Below are 25,170 nucleotides of genomic sequence, written 5' to 3'. Positions count from 1 at the left end.
GAGGTGCCAAAAAAACTCAGTAGCCAAGATAAATAATATTCTAATGCAATATTTTCAAAAGTTGAAGTTAATGGAAAAAATCAACAATGAGCAAAATATCAAAATTTTCCATGAAGGCAAGATGAGTATTATTGATTTTTTTTTTTTTTTTACCTTAGGGTCCCATATGTTCAGGATAGCACATCTTTTTTTAAACTTTGAGAGTCTTTTCATCATGGATTTTTTTAATAAAAATTTAATTTTTTTTTTTAATTTTTTTTTTCAACGTTTATTTATTTTTGGGACAGAGAGAGACAGAGCATGAACAGGCGAGGGGCAGAGAGAGAGGGAGACACAGCATCGGAAACAGGCTCCAGGCTCCGAGCCATCAGCCCAGAGCCCGACGCGGGGCTCGAACTCACGGACCGCGAGAGCATGACCTGGCTGAAGTCGGACGCTTAACCGACTGCGCCACCCAGGCGCCCCAAAAATTTAATTTTTTAAAAATTACAGTGAAATATGATTTATCCTAATTACTGGAGCCACCTCCCCTTATATTTTGCACCAAGATGAGCACCTAACTGGCTTTAATCTTGTTCCAGCCCTGAACTAATAATAAAAAAATAATAGTAACAATACTAATATTGAGTAAGAGTTACTTTGCACTTACTATATGTCAGGCATTCAGCTAAGCTCTTCACATGAACCTTCTCCTTTAATCCTCCAAGAAAACTATGAAATCAGTGTGATTTTTATGTCCCTTTTCGTTTGAGAAAATTTAGGATTAGAAGGATTGAGAAATTTGTTTAAGATGCCCCAACCAGATCACCTTCAAACCCAGCCTAACTCCACCCCAAGCCTTCCATCTTTACTAGTGTCTAAATTTACCCACACGTTCGGGGTGGGGGATGGAAGAGGCCACATGCTCCCCTCCTGGAAATGTCTGAGAAGGGAGTGGTCAAGTGCAGCTTCTAGGCAGCTGTCCAGCTTCACCATTCAGGCCAACCTTGTGCTTCCTTTTTCCCATCCCTGGGTTGCTACAGAGACATTTCTTTCCCGTCCGATGCGTCTGGCCAGGGTTGGCAAAATTATTCTTCCAAAGGCCAGAGAGTAAATATTTCCAGCCTTATGGGCCGTCTGCTTTCTCTTGGCAAGTACTCAACTCTATCTATAGCTTGAAAGTAGCCACAGACGGTACGTAGATGAATAGGTCTGGCTGTGCTTCCATTAACCCTTTATTGACCAAAGGGGTCTTGGGGCCCTCTGTGGCCCCCGAGGGCCCCCTAGTTTACCAACCCCTTTGTTAGGCTAACATTCTTACCTGAAAGGGCAGGACACCAGGACTTGGGGAGGGAGAGAAAAAGGAACATTCTTTTCAGTGTGTACCCCCTTGAACTTTTTGCATTTTTGCCATTCTATCACAGTTTAAAACCAATAGTGGAAAGTGGGCACATAAACAGAATACCCTTCTCTTGGTATACATCACAGTAAGATATATACATGAATTCAGTCTAGATCATGGATTGACTTAGTTTTGCCCTCATAACCATCAACAAACAAAGGTGGATTTGGAGGCATTATTTTGGTGCTGTTGGCTTTCCCCAAGACCTGCCTCAGTTTCCCTGGGATACATGGTGAGACTCCATTAACTTAGGGTGCCTCATCATTTGCCTGGGCTGCTTCTGGCTCCTCCCACAACTTCTGGTTGAACAGGTGCTGTGGAGTGGATCCTTCTAATCAGGAATCAGTGCCTTGCTTCTTCGACATCTGTGGCTCAGCATTATGATGACAACATACCTGTGTCCCCTCTGTCATCATCTCTGAAATGATCCCTTCTATTCTTTACTCACTTATCAGTTCTTTGATGGTGTTTATCAAGTTATTTCTGTATTCCAGGTACAGTTCCAGGCACTATAAATACTCCATGAGCAAGGCGTCCCTAAGTCAGCCTCTCGAGTGCTGCATTCTAGTGGGCAAGACAGATCATAGATACGTAATGCTAATGTCTCAGAATTGCAAACAAATTACAGGGTTATTTGGGGACCATACCTGATGGGAGACTTATCCATTGTTCACAGAGCTTTTTGGTGCCTCTTGGTCCCTTAAATATTGCTGTTTCACCATCATCCAGCACCTATACATAGACATACTTGCCTGCTAAAATCCTATGTCCCTCATTGAACCCAGGGACGTGGAGACTTTGAGACACCTAATGTGCCGTGCCCTGCCTGTCACCTCAGTCACAGCACAGGTCCTGACTTAGTGAACTGTGACTGTCCACAGCTGCCAGCTGCCACCTCCCACCTCTGCCTTCCAAATCCCCGAGTCAGCCTCTCCGTGGCTGAAGCATGGTCTCCTCTGCCTTGTTCCATCAGCCCTGCCTTCCCACAGTTCGGCACAGCTCTGATTCATGAACAGCTTGTTTTTAACAGGTTTTTGCTAGCTCCTATGTTAATGTAGTTATTTCACCTGGACACCGGTTTCCTCAACAGGTTTAGTTGTATTTTCAATCCATGCCCCACTACTGCCCCAACAGGGTTAGCTCCTGACCCAGACCACTTTGTTGTTACTGTTTTGTCCCTTTAAAACAAAACCAAAAAAAAAAAAAAAAGAACAATTTCCAGGGTGGGTGGGAAAGCCCACTAGTTGAACATCCTCAGTTGTTTACAGGAAAGAATCTGCAAAGGAGCAGCCACATTTCAGGCGGCTGCCGTCTAGCTCTCCTCGCACTTTGGTTATTAATCTCAATGCAGAATAGTGGCTTTAGTCTTTTGCAGACGGGGGTTTCGCTTCTGCAAAAGGCTGCCAATTGCAAAAACTACGATCCCGTGGTGTGCCCCCAAACATCTTATTTGTCTTGATATTTCTTTCACAGAAATACATATGACAGATAAGGAGTCACTAGAGGATGGTTTGCTTTGTGTTAGACAGATATTAAAACAATAAACTACGTTGCCCTGGGATTCCAGTGTGTACACAGGCAGAGAACGAGGCCGAGACGAGATGTTTCTGAAAGGCAGTGAGGCAGTTGTTTTGGGGGAGCTCCCTAGAAACCCCAAGTCCTATGGCAGCCTTGACAGAAAGTACTTTTTAATGCTCACATGTTTGTAAGACCAACAAACTGCCTGGTGCAGCTCCCGCATTTAACTCTGGGGCCATGCCTACCTTCCTGTAGCCCTTGGCGGGGATGAGAGAGAAATCCTTCAATGGGCTGAGAACCTTATTTTAGAAAAAATAATGTTTTTGAGCACTCATCTGGACTTCATTTGCTTTCTCAAACTAACGTGGATTTAAAATGGGGGGGGAGAAAAAAGCTATTCTGAGTTCAGACCGAATCTGAACATTTCAGGGGCCAAAAATAAGATCCTGTTTGATTCCTGGACTATAAAGGGGACCACTTGATGTAATGTAGCAGGTGTGTGTTCCTAGGGGACCCAGCTTTGTAAACTGAGCCAAGTCAGCTCAAAGTCTGCACGGCTGGGAGTGAACTGATTAGAAGTGGGAGTAAGAACATCCAGTGACATGTAATTCAAGCGCTGGGGTGGGGGTTCTTGGTGCTTCTTGCACCAAAATGTGCCCAACCACAGAAGTGGCCCCCTCCTCCCCTTGCCTTATTTCTCCTCAAAGAGCACATTTCCCAGTGCAGTGCAGAGAGTCAGGATGGGAAGCTGAGCTTGCCTCCATGGAAGGGAAAAGAGCCTTGCCCAGCTCATTTGAACACGGTAATGTAAACACCTGCTTCACTCCAAAAACACCATTTTCTTAAATCGTGTTTTCATTGATGTAAAAGTACTGTCATGCCAGAAGCTATTTTATTGCTCCTGGAGAATTGGGGAGGGGAGTGTTTACAAAGTGCAGTTTTTAGGACCAAATAACACACTACATATTTTCAATCTGTCTCCTTGGGTTTTTTGTTTGTTTGTTTGTTTTTGCATGCATTATAGGATCTTCATGCCTAATTGCTTGTTAAAGAAAAACAAACATACCAGAACCACTTCTATGGGCACACCTGCCCGAGGATATATATTATACCCACCCTTGGTTAATTGCTACTAGGGTTGAAGAAGCATTTCCCAAAGGTTCATTATTGTTGGCAAACCCTCATCCCTAGTACTGGTTTTACAGAATTCTTAAGCAACAATGTATTCAGTGACAAGACCTGGATTCAGGCAGAGTTGGGTGTCCATTGTCATGGTATACCAGTGGTGTGACTGTGGCCAAGGCTGATTACCAGGAACATACTCATCAATACCTACCCACTTGTGAGCACCCTCGTGTCAAGAGCCATTCAGACTGCTCCTCAAACAGATGTCTACCCTTTGCCTTTCTTTCATAGAAGGCATCTTCTTGGGACTTTTAAGCTAGTTGGGAATGTTTATATTAACCTAGTGACTGGACAACCTATTTCTGAATGGTTCTCCTTTGGTCTCTTCTAGATGGGAGTTTGGGGTGGGTTCCAGCTCAGGCAAATGATCCGTAGGTCCGGATGATACCTGTCCTCAAGGTTTGTGTGGGGAGTGGCTCAAAGGATTGGGATTCAGCCTTCCAAGTGTGGTAGCTGACTCTCAAAATGAGATGGCCCCAACGCCGACCATCTGTACCCACAGCGATAGATACAGGCTGGAAGTGAAGTGACCGGTGCGTTTGCGTCTTGTACCCATCCTGTGCACCACTGCCAACCCCCGTCTGAGAGTTTCATGTTCAGGAGCTGCAGCAGCCCCAGAGAACCATGGGAAATCCATCCAGCCTCTGAAGCTAATTTATCTCACTTGCCTTGTTTCCTACCTGGAGAGGCAATTCTCCGAGCTTGCTGTTTCAGCCACCTGTTAGCCAGATCATGAATGATTTAACAATTGAAACTTTGCTGTGTATCCGCACTCGATAAGGTAATTATTTATATAAATTATTTGCCTTTTTTTCCTCTGGCTGCTTGATAAAAGCTAAATTGACACCGGTACAGGCTTTGTCAAACGAACAGATTATGGCAAATTGCTTCATCCAAATTAAAATAGATCTCAGCATCTCACGGCTTTGTCTCCCGTGTTCCTTCAAATGACAGAAAGCACCTCTGCAAATGCCTTCTGCAGTCCCGCCAAGTTAAAGCCTCCCAAGATTGAGATTCATTCTCGTTTTGCTGAATGAAATGTTACAGAAATCCTGCCCGGGGGGGTATTGTCAATACCTGTGAGTAGACAGATCACAAATACGTCTTCTGCACAGTAAAAGCCTATCTCTGAGCATTCGGCAGCCATGGCATTCACCACACATGTCTGTTGGATTAATCAGACCATTTGTAACCCAGGAGAAAAGAGACAACAGCTAACTTCGGGAGGTAAGCGGGAATAATGTGGCAATTAGTTAAAACGAAGGCTGCTGTCCTCGTTCAAAGACCTAACGATGAAAGAATATTCACGTGAGCACTGTGTGTGGGGTTTTTTTTTGTTGTTGTTGCCGCTTTTTGAATTTGTTTTTAATTTGGGAAGCATTTCTGCGTTGGGAACACCAGATTCACTGCTCAGAGTAAATCATCTCTTGTGTGTTCATTGCATTTAGTTTCCTTTGTTTTTTATTGCTAGGCGACCTGTGTATTTCTTTTCTAAGGAAGAGACTGTTTCTAACAGAGTTATGAGTGATGATAATATTAATACATTGCTTATATTTAGAAAACAAGTGGAATACTCCCAAATATTATGCGAGTTTTTTAGTCAAAGCTCTCAAATCGTGGAGAAAATTTCTTGTTGAAGTTAGTCAAAGGAGCTCATTGTTTTGACAGTAGTTAGGTTTGTGGATATAATACCATGCTCGCATACCACAGCTTCCCATCACTGGAAGAGTCCATTTCCCCAATATTTTTGGATCGTGTGTGGCTCCCCTGGCTCCCATCCAGATGTGGAGCAAAACCCCACTGGAGAAGGAAAACAGCTTGCCTTGGACTCTTATCGGGAACATAAATCAGTAGTGATCCCTGTGGCCTGTATCCAATTAGCAGAAAAGGAGCAAAGCCCTTCCAGGTGTCTTGAAATCTCAGAACATAAATATAGAACAGAAGAAATGGCACCTGCCCTCCCCCTACTGCCACCCTCTGCCCCCAACAAGGAGCATATTGAGGTCTCAGGGAGGCTTGTCAACAGATTCCCCTGCAAATTAACTCGGTCCATGATGAATTGGGGCCGGTTTTCTTGGCCGTGGTATGGATACAGGGAGACGATGAAACCCTTGTACGGGCTGTAGGAGGGAAATAAACACTGAGAGCCCCTAGGGGGCACGGAGAGAGTGGGAGTGCAAAGTTTTTGCCCAGGGCCAACATGGGATGCCTTGATCCCAGCTGCCTAGTTGCCTTGTTGTGCAGTAGATAAGACCTTGGGCTCTAGTGTCCAGCTGTTTGGGTGCAGAGCATTGGTTTCTGAGCTGTTCTCCATCTTCCTGTTTTCCCCGGGACAGTGAAGGTAGGAGTTCCACCCGGCATGTGTGCTTTCGCAAAGATTTAGTGAGTTAACCTTTGGGTCTGGCAGTTAGCTAGTGTTAGTAAATAGAAGCTGATAGAGCCTACAGTTGAATCTCCTCTGTCTGATCATGGAGGATGGGATGTTGTACTTTTGTCAACTGTAATCACGGCTTTGCTTGCACTTTTCCAGTTAGCATTGTCTGGACTTCTCTCAAGTGAGGTTGAGTCCCTCGACAGTAATGTTCTCTCTCACTAAGCCAGACTTTCTCTTAGAATAGGCACCACTCATGAGCAGCATTCTTACAGGTTCGAGGACTGTCCCCCACTTTCCCTCTGTGGCTGAACTGTTATGGCATTCTGAGCCCGTCTTACGAGATTCTCAGTAAACATTTCAGTAATTACCCGAGGCCAGCGAATGCTGTCGTTTCCAGAGTCACGGCATTGACCAAAATAAGTCCTTAAGACATCCCAATGGAGAGATGCCATCCAGTGAGGTGGTAAGAGGCGGATGAGTGAAGGGGAGAGAAAAGGGTAGTGACCATAGCAGCAGCGGGGAGACATTGAAGAACTGGGGAGAAGCTCTTAGGGGAGGAAGTGACATTGGAGCCAACATTTGAGTGAGGGGATCAAGTCAACCATGGGAAAGGACAAAGGAAAGAGAATCTGCAGAAGCCCCTGAGAAGCAGCAACCACGGGAGGCTGGCAGAAAAGTCGGCATTGCAACCTCAGACAGTAAAGATTTAGGTCAATACGTTTAGCTCGGGCAGTCCAGCCCGTCCAGTGGCACTGTCTTTTCTCCCTCCAACGAATGTCCTTTTTCTCTCCAAGTGCAAGTTCTTGCCAGTTCCTTCGACACATCCTAATCAGACCTAGAACAGCCTAGAAACTTCTGGCTAATTTGGACCTGACTAAAACTTTTGTACCATGATGCCGTGTAAAGAGATTCAATTACGGTGCGCAATGTTTTGTGAGTAACTACCACCCATAAAAAGTTAATTAATCAGGGCTGTGTCAATTTCCTCGTGCCATGTCAATTTGCTGCCAGGTAATTAATCACTAATCACCCACCAAGCAGCAGGCTGGGGGGACAATCCGCAAGCCATTTATTGTCTTTTTCCCAAATAAATGGCACGCGCAGCAAGGAAGAAACACATCTTGCCTTTCATAATATTTTTATCGACACTTTTGCAAGTTGTAATAGACTGCGGCAACAAGCAGCTGTAGTTCAATGGAATATGGATATTAAAGAAACAAATGAGCGGAGATTTATAGGACATTGCGTTCCTGTTATGTCAGTTTTGAGATTAAACCCAGCAAATGAACAGTGAAAAATTACTCTTCCATGTGGGGAATGGTGATTAGCCTTGTACATTAATTAGAAATTTTTGTTTTCCTGTTCAATGCATCTCAAATGAGGATGTCCTGTAAGGAACTGTTTGTCCAAAATGTGGATTTATTCACTTCTAAACAGCGGTATTTAATATCAACATGCATTTTGAAATGAAACAAGAGTCAATCCCAAATGTGTGTTTCAGGGATAGATAGACAAGACTATGAGAATCAGAGATTCCAACAAATTAAGTGGCTATTCTGGTCATTTTGTAAATGACTGAATGGGTGGAACACCCCCTTTTTCTCCCCAAACCTTGAAATTGCTGAATTTGGACAAAATTGAGAGCCTTTCCATTTTTGTTTTGACCTAGAACTAAATGTGCTCCTTCATATTAAATTCCCCATTTAATGTCATTGAAAGATAGTGGCCTAGTTGCGTATAAACTCTGTCTTAAGCCAATTTGATGTACTTTTGTTTGAGATCCATTTTGAAAAAATAAGCAAACACTTCTGTCATCTGGAAAAAATAATCGCTTTTTTTTCTTGACTATTCATTGTGATGTTTATCACACAGTGCTGTGCCTCCACAATTGAGCTATAGCTGGCTGTTTATTTCACCTCGGCATATTACCTACTATGCCACTTCTTAATTTATGGTCCAACACATGGAACAGGAGTCCCCCCAAGGGTAATCCTGCAGACCTGTGAACCTGCTGTTGAAAGCATGTCTGCACCCCCAGAATCGTGTGAGCATTTCCTGGCATAAATTACCCACAGAACAATTCAACCCCAAATTAGCACGGACGTCTCTCGGTCTTAAACCATTCAAAGGGTGGGGAAAGGTGGCATGTTGGTCCGAAGGGAGAGAAGAGAGGGACAAAGAGAAAGCCCTCTTCTCCATTCTGATGGCACACCTTTTCCAGGGCATCTGGCAACCTCATGCAAATTCAAACCAGCGCACAAATGCAAAGAATAATTGCCCATTACGGCGGCTGTATATTTTTATGGCTTTGATGCAGAATCTGACCCCCTGTTGGCTTTTGCATCTGCTATGCTCCCATCTCTCCCAAAGCTCTAAAACTTTAATATGCACTTTATAACCCTCAAGTATTTTCCACTGGTTTTGTGTTTCTTCTTTGGGGATTTCTGGGCTGGTGATATGATCTCATTTGTGTTTATTTCGAAGGTAAGCACCATATTCGTAAAAGAGACAGAGGGGGAGAACACACGTTTGTCACTGTAAATACACGGAGTGCAGAGCTCAGAGAAGGTGGGAGGTGGGGGCTTTGTCTTCGATGGGAGACAGGCAGTAAGCAGTTGACACTTTGGTAAATGGCCCATTTGCCTGGTTGATACACCCACACATCTTCCGTTTAAAAATGTTGATTTGCCTTGATACTTGAGCACATCACAGCATGACTCTTGTTACATCCCTAAAGTTTCCATTCCATTGAGTTCCATGGTATACAACTCCTCATGCCCAAGAACTGAGAGCGTTATTCTACTAACCTCCCCCAAAATATGCTCTGGGTATAAATCGAGCTGAAGGTTGGGAGTGGGTAGGCTAGGAATGTTGATATGTCAACAAGATGTGCAATTGGTATTTGCTCCAAAAGCTCTTGCCCTGTTTTCTTTGAGAGAAACTCATTTTTAGCTTATGAGCTAAATCCAATTTTCGTTGCAGTGATACCAGATTTTTCACTTTGATTCATGCTGGATAAGGTTTAAGAGGGAACCTTTCCAGTATAATGAACCTGTGTTTTCTTCCCCTCTTCCCTTGTATCCCTCATGCCAACAGCTGAGGATTTATACTGTATCCACAAAGCGACCTGAATCCTTTCCATTGTTGCCCAATGATGGTCTCTTTACATGTTTATTAACTGGAAGGAAGTTCAACTAGAAAAAAAATCAAACTCCAGCATTAGGGATTTAGAAATGCCTATAATTTGGTGTCTTTTCTTTCTAACATTGTTCTTTAATTAACAAAGTGGCTTTTACAAACATGGGACAGGGTGACAGGTTTACGACTTTGATTAACAGTGATTTACTCCGTTCCAGAAATGGAGAGGACATTGTGAGTTTCCATTTGGCATTTTGCATTAGATTTATTAAACATTTATTACCCACCCACTGGATCCAAACTCCCAAACTGGGGCATTGATAGACAATGTGATAACTTTGACTCAACAAGCGATAGGTGTGTCACGTGCCAAAGTCAGCACATAATTGAGATGTCTTCTTTCTATGTGGTTCAAGGATAAAGCCATTTCACTGTTGCTTAATCTCTGCCTGAATCATCTGTCTGGGTAATTGCTTCAAATATGCATTTAACCATGTCCCAGCACCTCCAAGCCAATGCACCTGGTAGGAAAGCAAACAGACAAATCAGCTGTTGTTGGATTTGTCTTGGAATTGACCATTTGTCTTAGAGGAAAGAGAAGAGAGCCACTCGAGAGTCCTAAACCAGCTGCACGAGGGTGGGGGGAGACTCCTCTATTGGAGATGAGGTGAAATCCTGAAGGCTCAGCTACAAATGAGAGAAGTTAGGGAGTAGAAGGAATGTTATTTTCCATTGTTACTTGTTGCATACATTGATTGCGCTTGGAGGCTGAGATTGGTTGGGTTGCCAGAGAGACTATCTGGGGCTATGTGAGGGAAGGAACCTGACCTCACAGGCCTTTTAATGGGTATCACCTGTCTGGAGGCTGGCGGGGGGGGGGGGGGCATTTGAGTTCCACTTTTCTCCAGAACAAGAAGCTGATCTCCCATTCCTGACACAGCACAGCAGTGAAAGCGAGTTTCAGTGAATGAAGGTTTTGCAAGACTTCCAAGCATAATACTTTGATCTAAGTCCTCTCCCTTTTAATCAGAAGCACACGTGTCCCAAGCGTGGTTGCCATTCCTGGGCCAGTGCAGCACCTGTAAAGTATGGATGTAGAACTTACTTGTATAGGAATCATGGCTAAGATCCTATTGTGGCCTTTGCCCACTGTGTATGTGCAAATCCCGGGCAGGACACTTTGTATGGAGGGCAGTGTCAGGGAAGGCAGAAGGTGAAGAGGGAGTGCCTCTACTGTCCCCGAAGGAGGGACACTAACATTGGTTCACCTCCTACAAAGGGTATCCAGGCACCTGCTCTGTGCTCTGGGCACTCTTCTGAATCAATAAGCAGAACATAGGGAGATCTCGGCCCTCATGGAACTTACACTCTAGCAATAGCAAGAGTCCAAGCCACTTGATGGCTGGTGGACCTAGAGAGCTTTGTGGCAGATTTCTTCCAAAGGAGATTAAAACATAAACAAAGGAAGGAAGGAGGGAAGGAAGGAAAGAAGGAAGAGAACGAAGAGAGGGGGGAGAAAGGAGGACCAGAATAAGAAGGGAGGAAAGTAAGAAAGGAAAGAGGACGGAAATGTTCATTAATCGTGATGACGAACTAGAGGCTTCGTAAAGAGATCCCTTGGCAGCCTGAGACTGGTAACAAAAAAGAGAGAGGTGAGCAAACCCTCCAACTGGGAGACTCATACTTCCTCCATGAAGCCTCTGGTCCAAAGCATGAAGTGTGGAACCCCCTTATTTTGCCTCAGGGCACTTGGCCTCCCAAAAATGTGATTTTTAAACCAGGAGTCGATGTGTTCTCCCTCCTCTGTTCCTTTAACCAAGTAGGAATCCCTCTCGTGTGCCCTGCTTGGAGAAACCCCCAAAGCCTTGCATTAAGACCTGTAGCTACCTTATCCTGCATCGGCAGAGACATCTTCCCCCTGCAGCAGAGGGGGTCCAAATGAACTCCTGGCTCTATATCCTCAGCGGCTCGTGCTGTCGAGCTTCTGTTTCGTGTTGTATCTCAACATCTAAATCCTCCAAGAATTATTGTAAAACCTGCTTGTCGCTGAGAGGGATCTGGTCTCACTCACTGTGCACCGTAGCCAGCGATAATGAATGGGTCAGCATAATGACCGTGTTTCCTCACACAGGCAGCCAGCTGCTCTGCCAGATTGTGAATTTTTCATTTTCTTTATTTCAAAATGCAGGGCGTTCCTATGAAAACTTAATGTTTGAGCAGCAAGACAGACTTGCAGTCAAAGCTGTGTGCTTGCCCATTTTCTCCCCGGTCCGGAAGCAAACGTCTCAGATCTCATTACTTCTGGGCTTTTACGGTGTTCGGAATTATTGGCTTTCCCCATTAAGACTGACACCTCTCTATAATTTCAAGCACATTAGTTGTAACACAAGTCAGGAGACGTGGGTGCATTGGGGGCTGGCAAGCTGAGAATTAAGGACAGCTGTGCGATTTGTCTTTCACGGCAATAAAAAAAAAAAGGTTAAAAATAACCTGTATGGTCTTTTCCAACACAAATAGACAAAATCATTCTGACTCGGTTCTATGATCCCAGCATTTTGCCCTCCGTCGTGAGAGAAAGATATGGTGGAATCCATGAGAACGCGAAGAGAATTCCAGATGATAGCCAGTCTTCAGGTTGGAATCAAGGGTTTTAGTCTAGTCTGTGCAGTTCTGCGAGATGGTATGGAATTGGGGCTTTTGTGGGAGACGCCATGGCCTCGTCTCCCCATCCCCTGCCCTCCCCCACTGCATAACTAGGACATAGAGTGTCCGAGGACTCCACAGCCAGTGAAGAGATGGGACGGAGGGCTTCTGCTCCTGAATGTGGTGGAGGAAGGGGAGAAGCCCCTCCGTGGCAGTTTGGGTATAAGGTGGAGGCAGCTTCAACACAGCATGAAACAGGACACCCTGTGAGCAGTTAGGGGTTCCCCCAAAATGAGCTCCTGGAGAGAGGTCTGTGTGCACTGATTATCTCCTTTTGAGAGCCTCCCTTGGGGTGGGACGACCTGAGCTTGTATGTTCATATCACGCCCAAAGACACTGTCCCTCCCAGCCTTGCCTGTCCGTACAAACACCGCGTGAACAAGTCCCAGGAGAGAGGGAGCAGGGGAGGGGAGTGCACAGAGGAAGAAATCCTTCCAGCCCTGCTCTGTTTTACCTGTGTCTCTCTCCCTCTGGAAAGCTCCTGTTCTGTTAGAGACTGGTAGATGGGAGAAGAAGCTGGGGACAAGGGTGGGGTGGGGGGAGGCTGACTGGAAACTGCCCATCACGTGGCCTCTGCACAACCTACAGCTTCATCCACTTGTTGCTGTAGTGAAGCCACCCCTGCATCCATTCAGGGGTCCAATATTGAGAGCCCACTGTGAATAAGATCGGGGGGCTTCTGCCGACTTGGGGAGGCACGTGCTGGAGAGGCCGAGAGGAGCTTGCCCGTTCTTTGGAGAGAGAAAAGGTAACACACTCGGCATAGCAAGAGCCCTGTGAGATGCAGACAAGTAGGAGCAGCAGAAGAGGTTTCCTGAAGCCGGGGGCGGGTGGGCGGAGGGAGCATTGTCTCAGAATTTGCAGACCCCCCCGGGAGGAAGGACATCCCAGGCAAGGGAATGAAGATCAGGGGTCTCTGGCTTCAGGCTTCATTGCCCTCATGACTCCTCCGCAAGCCATCCTGCTCAGAGAATTTTTCCCCCAAGGAGGAAAAACCCAGCTCACACCCTCTTCTTGAGAGCTGAGTTCCCAGACTTCTGTGTGGTTATATAAGGTTGTTGTACGTGTCTTCAAAGCTGTTAAGTGGTTTGGGGGCTACCATTTGTCTCTTGGAGCATAAAGGGTTTGCACAGTTACGATACACGCACGTGTCCGTAGGAACGTTGTATTGCAATTTAAGAATTTTAACAAGCCATAGATGGACATCAAGGAAAATGTGGGAAATAAATAAAAACAAGATGGGGAAAGCAGTGAATAGACAACACACACACAGTTCAGCACCAGAGATAACTAAGAACACACTGAAATATGTGTGCGTATGTATACAAGATTATATACATACTTGAACATATATGTACGCATAGTACATGTTCACATAGACGTGTGCATTATACAACACAATATAAACACGGGCATGCATATTCACTCACATGCACGCACGTGTGTGTATACACCATATTCATGTATGTTGTATGCTCACACATAAATATTACACACAATATACATGTGTGTATAGACAGATGACAGATGTTGACAACACAATGCACATACATCTTGCAGTCTACCTTTGTAAAATCTGAACTCTGTGCAGTGAGCTTGCTTCCCGTTGTTAAGTCTTTGTAAATGTTTGTCATTTACCTTATTCTCTTGGGCACAGGGACCCCCGCCTTAAGTAGCCCGTCCTGCCTGGACTCGGACCTTGGCCTCCTCCCCGCTGCCCGCCCTTTACGAGCCTGATCCTGGACAGGGGGCAGGTGTCCAGCTTCCGCCTGCAGGAAGAAGGGTCCTGGCGGGGGGGTGGGGGGGGGCGCGTCGCCCTCAACAACAGGTGTGCTTCTGAAAGCCTTTGCTCTGCTCTCTCCTTTCCGCCCTCGCAGTGCCCGGCTTCCCGTATCCAGCCGCCACCGCCGCGGCCGCCTACCGAGGGGCGCACCTGCGAGGCCGCGGCCGCACCGTGTACAACACCTTCCGGGCCGCGGCGCCCCCGCCCCCGATCCCGGCCTACGGCGGGTAAGTCGGTCAGCCTCCCCCTGGCGGCGGGCCTGCCGCACCACCCCCTCCTGTTTGCGAGCGCATGCTGGTCTTGACCGCCCCACCGGAACCCGCCCCAGCATGCATTCCGCGCGCGCCTGCAGTGGAGCACCTTGCAAAGAGTATTGAGAAATGAATGTAATTTGTCCTGTCATGGTTGGTGCCTTTAAGCATTCTACATGTCACATGTTGTTATGTAAATTCTCTTTGAGACTGAATGCTGGAGAACAGAGAAATGGTTACAGCCAAAGATGTATTTCTGATGATTGCAAACATCTGGTTATTAAGGAGGTTGGATCACATTTGCCCCTTGAATCTGGCCATGGAGGGACGCGAAGTTTCCAAACATAAAATTAGCTGGGGGGGGGGGGGGGGGGGGGGAGGGGGGGTGGTCTTGCCGCCCTCCCCAAAGACACCTTGCACTTCAAAGTTTATGAACCCTTGCCTGAGAAGAGAAAATTAGGTGTGGGGTCGAAAGCAAAAGTTCAAAGAAGTTGGAAGTAAGACTCGTTTCCATTCGATTTTCCAAAATGCGCATTTGTTTTCTTTTCCCCTCTGCAAGGAAATGCAAGTTAACGTGTTCCCCGTGAGCAGTTTGGTTTTTGTGCGCATGGACTTTGGCGTTCCCAGGTGAAAATCAAAGAGGGCTGGTGAACACTAAGAAACAGTGGTACTGTGGGCTGCAGCCCTGAAATGCTACCCTTTCTTCCTGTTAAGGTATCCTCCTGGAACATTCAGTGCCCTGGAGTCAGGGAGAAAGAAAGAGAGGTCTCTGGTGGTCCTTGGGGGATGTTTGGAATGTTCGGAGACATTTTGGGTTGTCTCAGTAGGAGCAGCAATCTAGTAGGTAGAGGCCAGGGATGCTGCTTAAGATCCGCAGTGCACAGGACCCCCCCGCCCCCAACACAAAGAGTCATGAGGCCCCCAATGTCAATAGTACTACTCAGAAAAACTCAGCTGTGTGCAAGACAGTTTGGCTCAAGGCTTTCCTGGCCAGTGCCTGGCTTTCTGGTCTGTAGAAAGAATACGGTTGTATTCCAGACTGCACCAAAAGGGTTAATGCATTTTTTATAGCTGTGTTGCTTATAAATTTTTTAGAAAACCTGAATGAGCCTAGATCATCTCTCTATTATACTGATGACAAAGGAAACCACTCTTTTTTCATTATTTATTCATATCTCACCCATTGCAGAGGAGAGCATTTGAAGTGTTTCAAACACAAACGCAATAAGACAAAGTTAAGAATATAAATAAATGAAACTCGATGAAATCATCAGGAAGGGAAAACACAGGTAGAGAAATCAGTCAGTGTCCGTTGTTTCTTGTGTTGTGATTAGACTTAGGTCACTTCTGAGTTTCTTAGTGGACAAAACAACAGCACAAATTTCGTTTTCACTGGAATGATGATAGATAATAACAGACCAAAGATAAATTCACCATAAATTCTCCCCACCCTCCAAAAAGATGCATCTGTACATCCTAAGCCTTAGACATATGACCATGTGATACAAAGAATCATCGATAGTGTAATCATTATCTCCAGCCCCACAGTGTTGAGCCCGTTTTTATAGATCCAGAAATGCAGAAATAAATACATGTTATTCCCAAGGTCACACAGTAAGTTGTTAGGAAGGGAAAAATCCCCCACCAAGTTACCCTGTAGGCTCATGTAATTACTAAAGCAAGATTCATAAACCATAAACACAAAATTGCATGTTTATACCACATTAGTTTGTCTGAAAATTATTATCTTATCTTAGTAGACGGTAATTGTAGCTTTTTGGTACATGTACCCTCAGTATCTCACTACTATACTGAACAGGAAAAAAAAAAAGTAAAATTATACGGCTTATCCTCACATGAACTATTTATAAAAATCTCAAAATAACACACCTGCTGTAAAATCGAAATTCTCTAACTTAGAATGAACTTGTTCTTTGCCGGGGATAACCGTGCATAACTAATTAATGCCACATTCACCAGGGAGACACATGGGCATCTCCAAATGGTGAAGCACTGTGTTTGTGACTGCTTTAGACGTGACTTAATTATAATATTCCAGCAATATGCCTAATCATTTTGGTTATAATAGTACATTGTGCCTCTTTGCTGGTAATATTCTGAGTGGAATCCTGAAACCGCTCTAAGTAGTAAGATGAAATTCTCAGCACAGGAGGAGGTGAGAGGGGGGGGAAGAGGAGGAAGAGGAAGAGGAGAAAAGGCTGGGGTCCGCGTGTCCATGTCTGCAGGTTCTATGAGAGCAAAGTGTTGGTGGAGAATAGGAAATTCCGCCAGGGTGTTTTTGCTGTATTACAAAGTGCCTGGAGTGTGCTGGCCGCAAATGAAAAAGTGTGAGTCCAGCATCTTAAGTGAAGGTTTCCCTTTCCCTTTGCTCGTTGGCTTAGGCTGCAGGAAATTGCACAGAGGCAGCTCCTTTTGGAGAGAAGAGTGGGGGGCAGCACAGAGCAGATCCTGGCTGGAGAAGGGAGAGCCCTGGGCTTGAGTGGAAGCAAATAGCAGAGAGGTTGGAAGAGGTTCCTGTTTCCAGGAAGTGACATTATCAGGATTCAGGGGGTCCAGGAGATAGTATGGATTTGTAGCTGTTTGTTTCCGAAGTCCTTGGGGGGAAGATTTCTAGATTTGACTAATGTCTTTACTCCAGTGCATTTTAGCTTAACATCTCTTGCTGTCTTGCCCCTTTGGAGGAGTTTCTTCCCATTCGGGGCAGGAGCACCATATAAGCTAACAATTTCAATCAATGTGATAAGTGATAAGGTGTGGTGTTGTGTGAGCACCAAGGAAGGCCCCTTAGCTCAGTTTTTAGAGAAGGCTTTCAGGAAAAGAAGAAATGTGGGATGCACTTAAGTCCAACCATTTCCTAAATTGCCACGTTGAGATCTCATTCCATGAGTCTCCCTCGCACCCAGTGATCCACATCTTTTCTACGATGTCATCTAGCAAGCTGCATTTGTTACTATTTTCCATTTGTTACCTGTCAAAGATTTATCTAACTGCCAACCTACACCTCTCTTCTTCATGAAGTATGCAATATGAATATACCCTGTCACTGAAATCCCAATAAAAAGTGTGTCATTTATCCTATGTCCATGTATGGCTTCCATATTGTTTTCCCAAGATAGTGAAAAAAAAAAAAAAATCCCACATAACCCCCATGGCTACTTTTGTGGAGTCTTAGGTGACCCTTGGAGGTACCCAACATCAAGATAGTCACACAGGAGGATTCATCAAGGATGCCTTCTCATCCATCCACTTCCTTTTATTGATTTCGTTTTCTCCTCCACATCCTAATATTTTCTGAAGTTCCTCCCAGCAAGTAAAGAGCACAGGTGATGGAGAGGCCCTATTCTCTTTTTTCTCACGTAGCTAAAAAGGAATTTCTTGGGACATTAATATGTGATCATTTTCCCTAGAGGAGGGGTTCTGTTTGGACCCTGGATGGATCACAGGAATGAGTAGAAAATCTAGACCGAGCCAACCAACTCACTATTGACTACCAACGTTAACTGAGTGAGGATGGGTGATGAGTTAGAAACCTAGTGTGTGACCCCTTCCTGGGAGGCACCTGTATTCCCCACATGCCACAGCGTTGGCTCTAGACAGTGGCACGTCAATAGCGTATAGACTATGTGGATCATAAATAAAATATCCGTTAGTGAATGGTTTCCGAGAGCACTCAATGGGCTGGGTCTTCCATATTTCTCCTTGCCCTTGATCCTGGAGTCCATTTCGATTGAGAAGCCGCAATGTCCAGTCTGTCTTCCTGTGATTCACATTTGGGAGAAATTGCACATTGGGTAATTGCCATCCAAGGAATCTTGCAGACTGATGATCCGTGGGTGGAGGTGCCGGAGGTGGTAGGTAAAGGGGTTCGAGACACACCCGCCAGATTCAGTACAACATCTCGTACTAGAAGACAGCAGCTAAGCCCCAATGCCCTCCCAAAGGAACCCCCTGAGACTGGCCTAACTGGATTCTTGTTCTTAATTACCTAATTAACTATTCAGCAGATACTTACCAAGTGCCTACTGTGCACCATGCACATTTGTATGGTATGGGGACACAGTAGGCACTCTAATGGAGCTTCAAAGAATATCTTGAAAATTATTATTCTAAGCCAAACATCCAGCATCTGCTATAGGGCTTTGGTTTTGGTTCTCGGGGTATCTTTGAAGAAGACGTTCTATACTTTTGCAGGAAATTAGCTATGACACCTCTATGTACAACTTCTCGAAGTTACATTGAGAAGTGGTTTGAGGAGACTCTGTGCTACTTTGTATATAGGAAAGATATGGTAATATCCCAGGAGAAAGAAAACTTCTTAAAGCTTGCCAGTGCAAGAATGAAACTTGCACACAGATCCTTGGAACAGTTTCAGGTCAGGTTCCAAAAACACCTCTGACACCAGACCCCGGGACTATGCATATGTGCCTCACTGACTAGAAACCAACCGTGGTTTCTGGTTTTAATTTCTAAATGTCTAATCCTGAGACTGTATTCTCTGTTGTTGAGAATGTTTCTCATTTAATAGAAACACTAGGAACTAAAGTCATCATCACCCATCATCAGAATAGTTCCCGGACCTAGCTTTTTGTTTGTGTGTTTGTTTCTGGTGTAAATTCTTGTTCAAATTTCCAGCCACGTTTAAAGTGCAACCTGTAACATTAAAAAAAGGGGGGGGGCTTCTGAATTGAATGTATATATAGGCAAACCTTAAATCAGGGGTTCTTAAATTTTTCAGGTAGAGGGGAGTGGAATGTCACAGATGCCTTTAATAATCCAGTTAAAAATGTGTTTTCCCTAGGAAAATGTTGGTGTACACCTCCATATATCCATGCACATACACAATTGTATACAAATGCCAGAGAGTTTATGGACCCATCTGATACCTCTTCAAAAACAGCTAGATTTAAACGCATTAAAATTTTAATTTATTTTCCAGTTGGAAGGGGCACTAAGGTAGAGCAGTTTTAAATAACCTCTCCTTCAGGAATGCGTTTGTGGTGGCGATTTATTACATTACATAAACAGATTGGATAGTTTGGGCATCCTATACTTTCTTTCCTTTTTTTTTTTTTTTTTTTTAAGTAAACTAATTTGTTATAGTGCAATCATTCCCTGCTTGCATTCAACCAAATATTTAACTACTGTTATTACCTTTCTAAGAAAATGAGATGTGCATTTGCAATGCTCTTGCAAAAGCATATTGCAGGCCCAAAGTGATTGACAAGGAATACAATTACCTTTGCATGGCTGGACAGACTGCCTTTGCATTAAAATTGGACCACACAGGTTCATTGCATGACAGCAGCCCCCTTCTCTTGCAACGGGGCCGTGGCTAATTTGTCTATAGCTGCATACTAGATCAACTCCAGCTGTCCTTTCCCTACATGTCTTATATTTTAAGTGCACCCGTTCCATGGGGCTTGAAAAAGTGTTTGGACACATTCCTGGAAACCAGCATGAGAATGTGTAAGCGCTTTCCTTTAGCTGCCTCCTGTTTGGAATAGGGGTGAGGAGGCTGAGCCTGTTAGTCCTTGGGCGGCAGCAGCAGCAGCAGCAGCAGCAATCACCTGGTACTTGTTGGAAATTGGAATTCTTAGACCCCCATCCAAATCTATTGAGTCAGAACCTCTGGGCTGGGCATGGGGCCCAGCCATCTGTGTTTGAACAAGCCCTCAGGTGACCCTGCACTTGTGCTGAAGTTGGACCACGGTCTGCCCCAGTAGCTAAAAGCGGGCTGCAAAGCCAGAGCTCCCTGGACTAGAATCCCAGCTCAGTCAACACCCACCCTCTCCAGTGTAGCTTCCTTTATATCTGAGGGTGAGAATAGTATTCTCCAATTCGCAGGGGTAGTATGAGGGTTAAATGGGATACTGAGCCCAGGATGCTTAGACCAGGCACTGACCGGTGGCAGTCCTTCTCTAAATGTGAGGACTACGGTTGTTTACGCCTGTGCTGTCACCAGTAGTGGCTTAGGGGGGAAAACGGCATTTTGGTGAAACTGGGAGCCCATGAATTGGCTTCCTTTCATACCGCCGAAGACAGCCATAACGGTTCCTTGTATTTAGAGGGATCACGAAAATAGATCATTCACCCTTCCATCATTCCCTCCGAAACATGCACGTGTGGCATGGAGGCCTCCCTGTGCGGTGTGGTTTATAACAGCAGCGAGAATTCCTGATGCCGTTTCTCAGTGAAGCCCCACCCCGTCTGCCAGGCCTCTGAACTCTGCGGTCTGTTCCCTTTGCTTGGCCTGCCCTCCCTACCTCTTTACCTGGCTAAGGCTTTGCGATCTCTGAGGCGTTTGCTCAGATCCCCTCACCCCTGTTGCCCAGCCCCACTCCTTCTGTCACACTTTCAGAGCAGCACTGTTCCCTCTCAGCACCTACCAGTGCTGCAACTTTACATGTCTGTGCGTTTATGCACATGGCTTTGTGACCCCCCGGCCCCCTCCCTGGAAGCCCCCCAGGGGCAGCTGTAGTGATGGACACACTCTCGCCTGTCTGTGCCTTAGCATGGCCATTGGAGCAGAGAAAGCATGTCAGTAGCAGAGAAACGGTATTCCTCATGTGGTTTGTTTGAGCTTGTCGAAATGAAGATGCCAGATCCCATTTTGTCTCTGGTTCTCTGTCTCAGAAATGTGGGATGGCAGAGTCCCAAAGTAATTTTCCACGCCCCTGGTGGAGGGCGCGCACGGCACTGAGTATACCCCATTTAACAAAGGCAAACATCAGCGGCCTGTTCTTCCCTCACTTCCGGGAGTTGGTGCAAACAGACGTGACGCGGAGGCCTGCAACTGGCCGCGAGGCACCAGGACCCAACCTGGTGAAAGAAGGGGCCACTCTCGCAGCCAGGGCCTAGGCTCAGTCATTCCGGGTCCACACCGGCTGTGCATGGGACCACCACCGAAGTGTAGGGCGGGCTCGTCTCTCCATTATCCACAGGGGAACAGGCACAGACTGGGTCCCCCTCTACAAATATGTAGACAGAGGCGTTACTCCCCATATTTCAATAGACATTCACATGTGGTTAAAATATTAATATTTTGTTGACACCCAGATGTCTCTCTGTGCTCTGATGTCAAGCCCATTGATCATCACTTTGCTCACAGCACCTCACTGAATCCTCCCTCGAGGGGAGCCCTTACCAGCCTCTTTCCCCATTTTACAGACCAGTATGCGAAGCTCTGATAGTTTGAGTGGGGAGTCCAAGGGCTCACCGCCGCTGATTGATGAGGCTGTGACCCGATGCCCGTGTGGTTCCCATCTAACTTGGCTTTTGAATGGTTATCTGCCTTTGGAGGAGGATACTGGGAAGAAAGGCATTCCCAGCGCAAACAATAGCACGTGCAGAGATACAAGGGCCTAAAAGAATGGGGTGGGAGCAGTAGCTGTTTTTCTGTGGCTACATGGTTCACCTCTGAGGTTCGGGGCCCAGACTCAGTATTTGTTACTCTCCTCCGTATCCTCAGATCTGTTTCAAATCCTGTTGACAGAGGCTGGCCCTGCCTTCTGACCCCCAACAGACGCTCTCTTTTCATGTTGGAAATGCTGGAAGCCTAGCTCAGGATGCTGCATACCTCAGTGTCTTGGGTTAGGGTTCACGTGGCCTGATAGGTGCTCTCATGCGTGCGGCCCCCTCGGATCAAAACGAAACAAGCCGAATGCAATTCCTACCAACCTCCTTAGTGTGTGAAGTCCCTGTCATGTCTTTAAGGATCATGGTACTTGGGGTCTAGCCAGTCAAGTCTGAAAAGCTCTGAGAAGCACTCTCCAGTGCTCTCCAGCACACCAGTGTCACAGCCGTGTGTGTGCGTGTGTGTGTGTGTGTGTTTTAAGTGCCTCCCTTTGGCTTGATATGCTCGGCTTACATGTGGGTCCGCTGCTTCTCCTGAAACCTGCTGGAACCCTTTGGTAATCAAAGTTGTGTTTCCGTTAGAATCCTGCTCCATTCGACAGTGGGGCTCGCTGGTCCTTTGCCAGAATCATAAATCATCTCTGAACTCCACGGGGAGATCTCAGGGAAGGTTATTAATAACAGCTACCATCCTGTGGAAAACACGCATTTGGAAACACACGCTTCTGTAGTCATTGTGTCCTGTGATCCTCCCAAAAGCCTGTGAGGTGTGCAGGCTACACGCGATCCTCATTAAACCCACTGTAATGCTTAGGAATTGTAACTCAGTTTCCCGTGATCACATGCTGTAAGCTTCTCTTCCTGGCTGTCTTGCTCGAGGTATACCAAGAAACTTCTGGAGAAATCCAGGATATTTTCTCCCTCCTGTGAAGTCCCTTGTCTCTGGAATGACTGTATGGATGGGGATAACGGAGCCACTGTGAGGCCAGGCTTATTCAGTCATAATGCCGGGCCTGCTTAGTCTGGATATAATTTATGTAAATGTGCATATAGGAGCATGTATGTGCACACGTGTCTAGGTAAGAGCACACGTACATCCCCAGTTATGCAAACACACACTACTAAACACGTTATCCACTATATACATCCACCTGTGCTCACAAACACACATACACACATGGGCGTGGTATACACATACACACACACGTGCATTGAAATGTGCATAGTATCACACACACGCATTGACACACATGCATGTGCATAGAGCACATACATATATACAAACATGCATAGTCGTGTATGCACACATACGCACATAGTCTCACACACATAAAATCCGAGATATTTTCCTACATTTACCATGAAAGAGTGGCACGTGGAATTACCAAATATGATACTAGAGAGTGAAAGAGCACAGAGGAACATTTCTGGAATCATTTGGGTTGTCTGGCTCTCCTCACATCCTTCAGGCACAACCCATACTGGTAATACAACAGTGTGTGTTTTTCTTTCTTTTTCCTTGGGGAAGCTGTGTGGTGTGATTAAATGCAAACTCTGACCCTCCTATCTGTCCAGGCCATTTATAATAACCCAAAATTCTTCTTGCATTTCTTCACCTCCTCCTGAAAGAGTGGGAAGTCTGGTACCCAGCATGCCACCACGTCCCAATTCCGGGCCAATGCTGAACCCCAGCCTAATTTTCTCAGACTGATGGACAGCTGTTGTCTCCAACCTCCTTAACCAGTGTGAAAACACTCCTCGGTTCCTGTGTTTTGGATCTTGTGACCAGACTAACTTCGCCAGTGCAGGGGTTGGTGTGTCTGCATGGGGAAATGCACTAATATGGATGTTTTTCTTTGTGTGTGCACCCTTGCAGTGTTGTTTACCAGGATGGATTTTATGGTGCAGACATTTATGTAAGTATTCATTAATGTGCATGCCATTCCTGTTTCCTCCCGGAGTCATTCTGTTTACAAGTTTGCTGCAAGTTTCCTCTTCCTGGTCTGTAGGCAAGCATCAGGCGGCTTATCCGCAGGGCAGAACCCCTCCAGCTCATGACAGCCATCACGGCTGATGAATGGGTAGAATTACCTCCTTGGTTCACTTCAGAATATGTGCAAACACCCCCCTAAAAGTGATGGCATTTCTCTCATGTCAGACTAAAGACTCCCCACCCCCAAAAGAATTCTCTTTAAAGTTTTCAGTATGGTCTGTGTGTTTGCAGTATAATATTTACCATAGCGGCTGTCATTACCAGCTGTAGAAGGTTAAAAGATATTTTCATGGCTAATTTTTTGATGGTCTCTGTTTTTAATATTTATTTATTTATTTATTTGGAGGGGGAGGGGGAGAGAGAGAGAGAGAGAGGGAGAGAAAGGGCAGAGAGAGGAGAGAGAGAATCCCATGCTGTCAGCCTGTCAGTGTGGGGCCCGATGTGGGGCTTGATCATGAGCCATGAGATCATGACCTGAGCCGAAACCAAGAATCAGACACTTAACCGACTGAGCCACCCAGGCGCCCCAATTTTTTTGATGTTTTCTTATAAATACACTTAATTGTTCACTGTAATAGCTCTAGAAAAAATCCTCTGCTCCCTCTGGATGATTTTAGCAAGAAACATCTCTAAGAAAATGTATGCCGACTTGACCACTTACTCCTCCCATTTCCCCAAAACCATTACCTGACTCAGAATTCTCTGTTAAACTTAGACTTGTTTATTAAATGGTACCACTTTATTAAGCTTTTCACTTTTAGATAAGAGTGGGATGTTTCTCATCATGGGGACCATAGTTAAACTTACCTAAATGGATCTAAAGGTAGTTATTCTTCACATTATGATATTAGCTGCAATGTTAGGAAAATAACTTGGAATAAACATAATTTAAAATACATGGGCAGGATTGGGGGTGGATTTTTAAAATCATATAGTGTTTTTTTAATTACAAGTGACCTCAAGTAAGTTCACTGGAATCATATCTGTTGGCTTATAGACTAGATAACAAAGACAAATAAAAGCATACTTGTGACCAAATTGATAATCATTTACTAGAAAATGGGAAAGACACTAGTTATTTAATTTTCTTCCTTTTGAATTTCAAATAATTACGATTTTGAGACATAGTATTAATCTCCATCAATGATGCATGGAGTTGAGTTCTGCTATCATTGTATCAAGTACACTTATTATAATCTGTGGGTTAGTTTTTTTCATAATAAAATAAACAACATATACCCAATGAACAACCAATTTCTTTTTTTAATGTAGCTTAATCCATGCCTTCAAATATCCTCTCTAAAAAAAAATTTTAATTCATACCATTATACATAGAGAAGCAGCTTGGAGCCCACTCACATCCTTAGAAACCCAACAAACCCAACATCAGTCTTCATCCTTCCCCAGTGTAGCCGCTGGATAGAGCATACCTAAGTTTAGGCTTTTTTTTTTTTTTTTTTTTTTTTTTTT

At 45.2% G+C, this 25,170-nt stretch overlaps 1 protein-coding gene across 26 annotated transcripts in view; it reads left to right on the top strand.

Annotated features, from left to right (window-relative positions):
• RBFOX1 (RNA binding fox-1 homolog 1) overlaps positions 1–25,170 on the top strand; it is a 2,071,930-nt gene that overhangs the window by 1,995,303 nt on the left and 51,457 nt on the right. For 21 of the 26 annotated variants that reach the window (XM_040458700.1, XM_040458711.1, XM_040458723.1 and 18 more), the window contains one exon: positions 14,177–14,309. In XM_040458700.1, coding sequence (XP_040314634.1) covers positions 14,177–14,309 — 133 coding nt within the window. Of the gene's footprint in view, positions 1–14,176; positions 14,310–23,583; positions 23,624–25,170 lie in introns of all 26 variants that reach the window. The other 5 variants (XM_040458724.1, XM_040458710.1, XM_040458701.1 and 2 more) reach the window with 1 other exon arrangement.

The sequence above is a fragment of the Herpailurus yagouaroundi genome, unplaced genomic scaffold (assembly GCF_014898765.1).
Source record: "Herpailurus yagouaroundi ecotype Mexico unplaced genomic scaffold, PumYag 222, whole genome shotgun sequence".
NCBI lineage: Eukaryota > Metazoa > Chordata > Mammalia > Carnivora > Felidae > Herpailurus > Herpailurus yagouaroundi.
The sequence above is the reverse complement of the archived record's forward strand: the minus strand, read 5'-3'. Positions and strand labels throughout refer to the sequence as shown.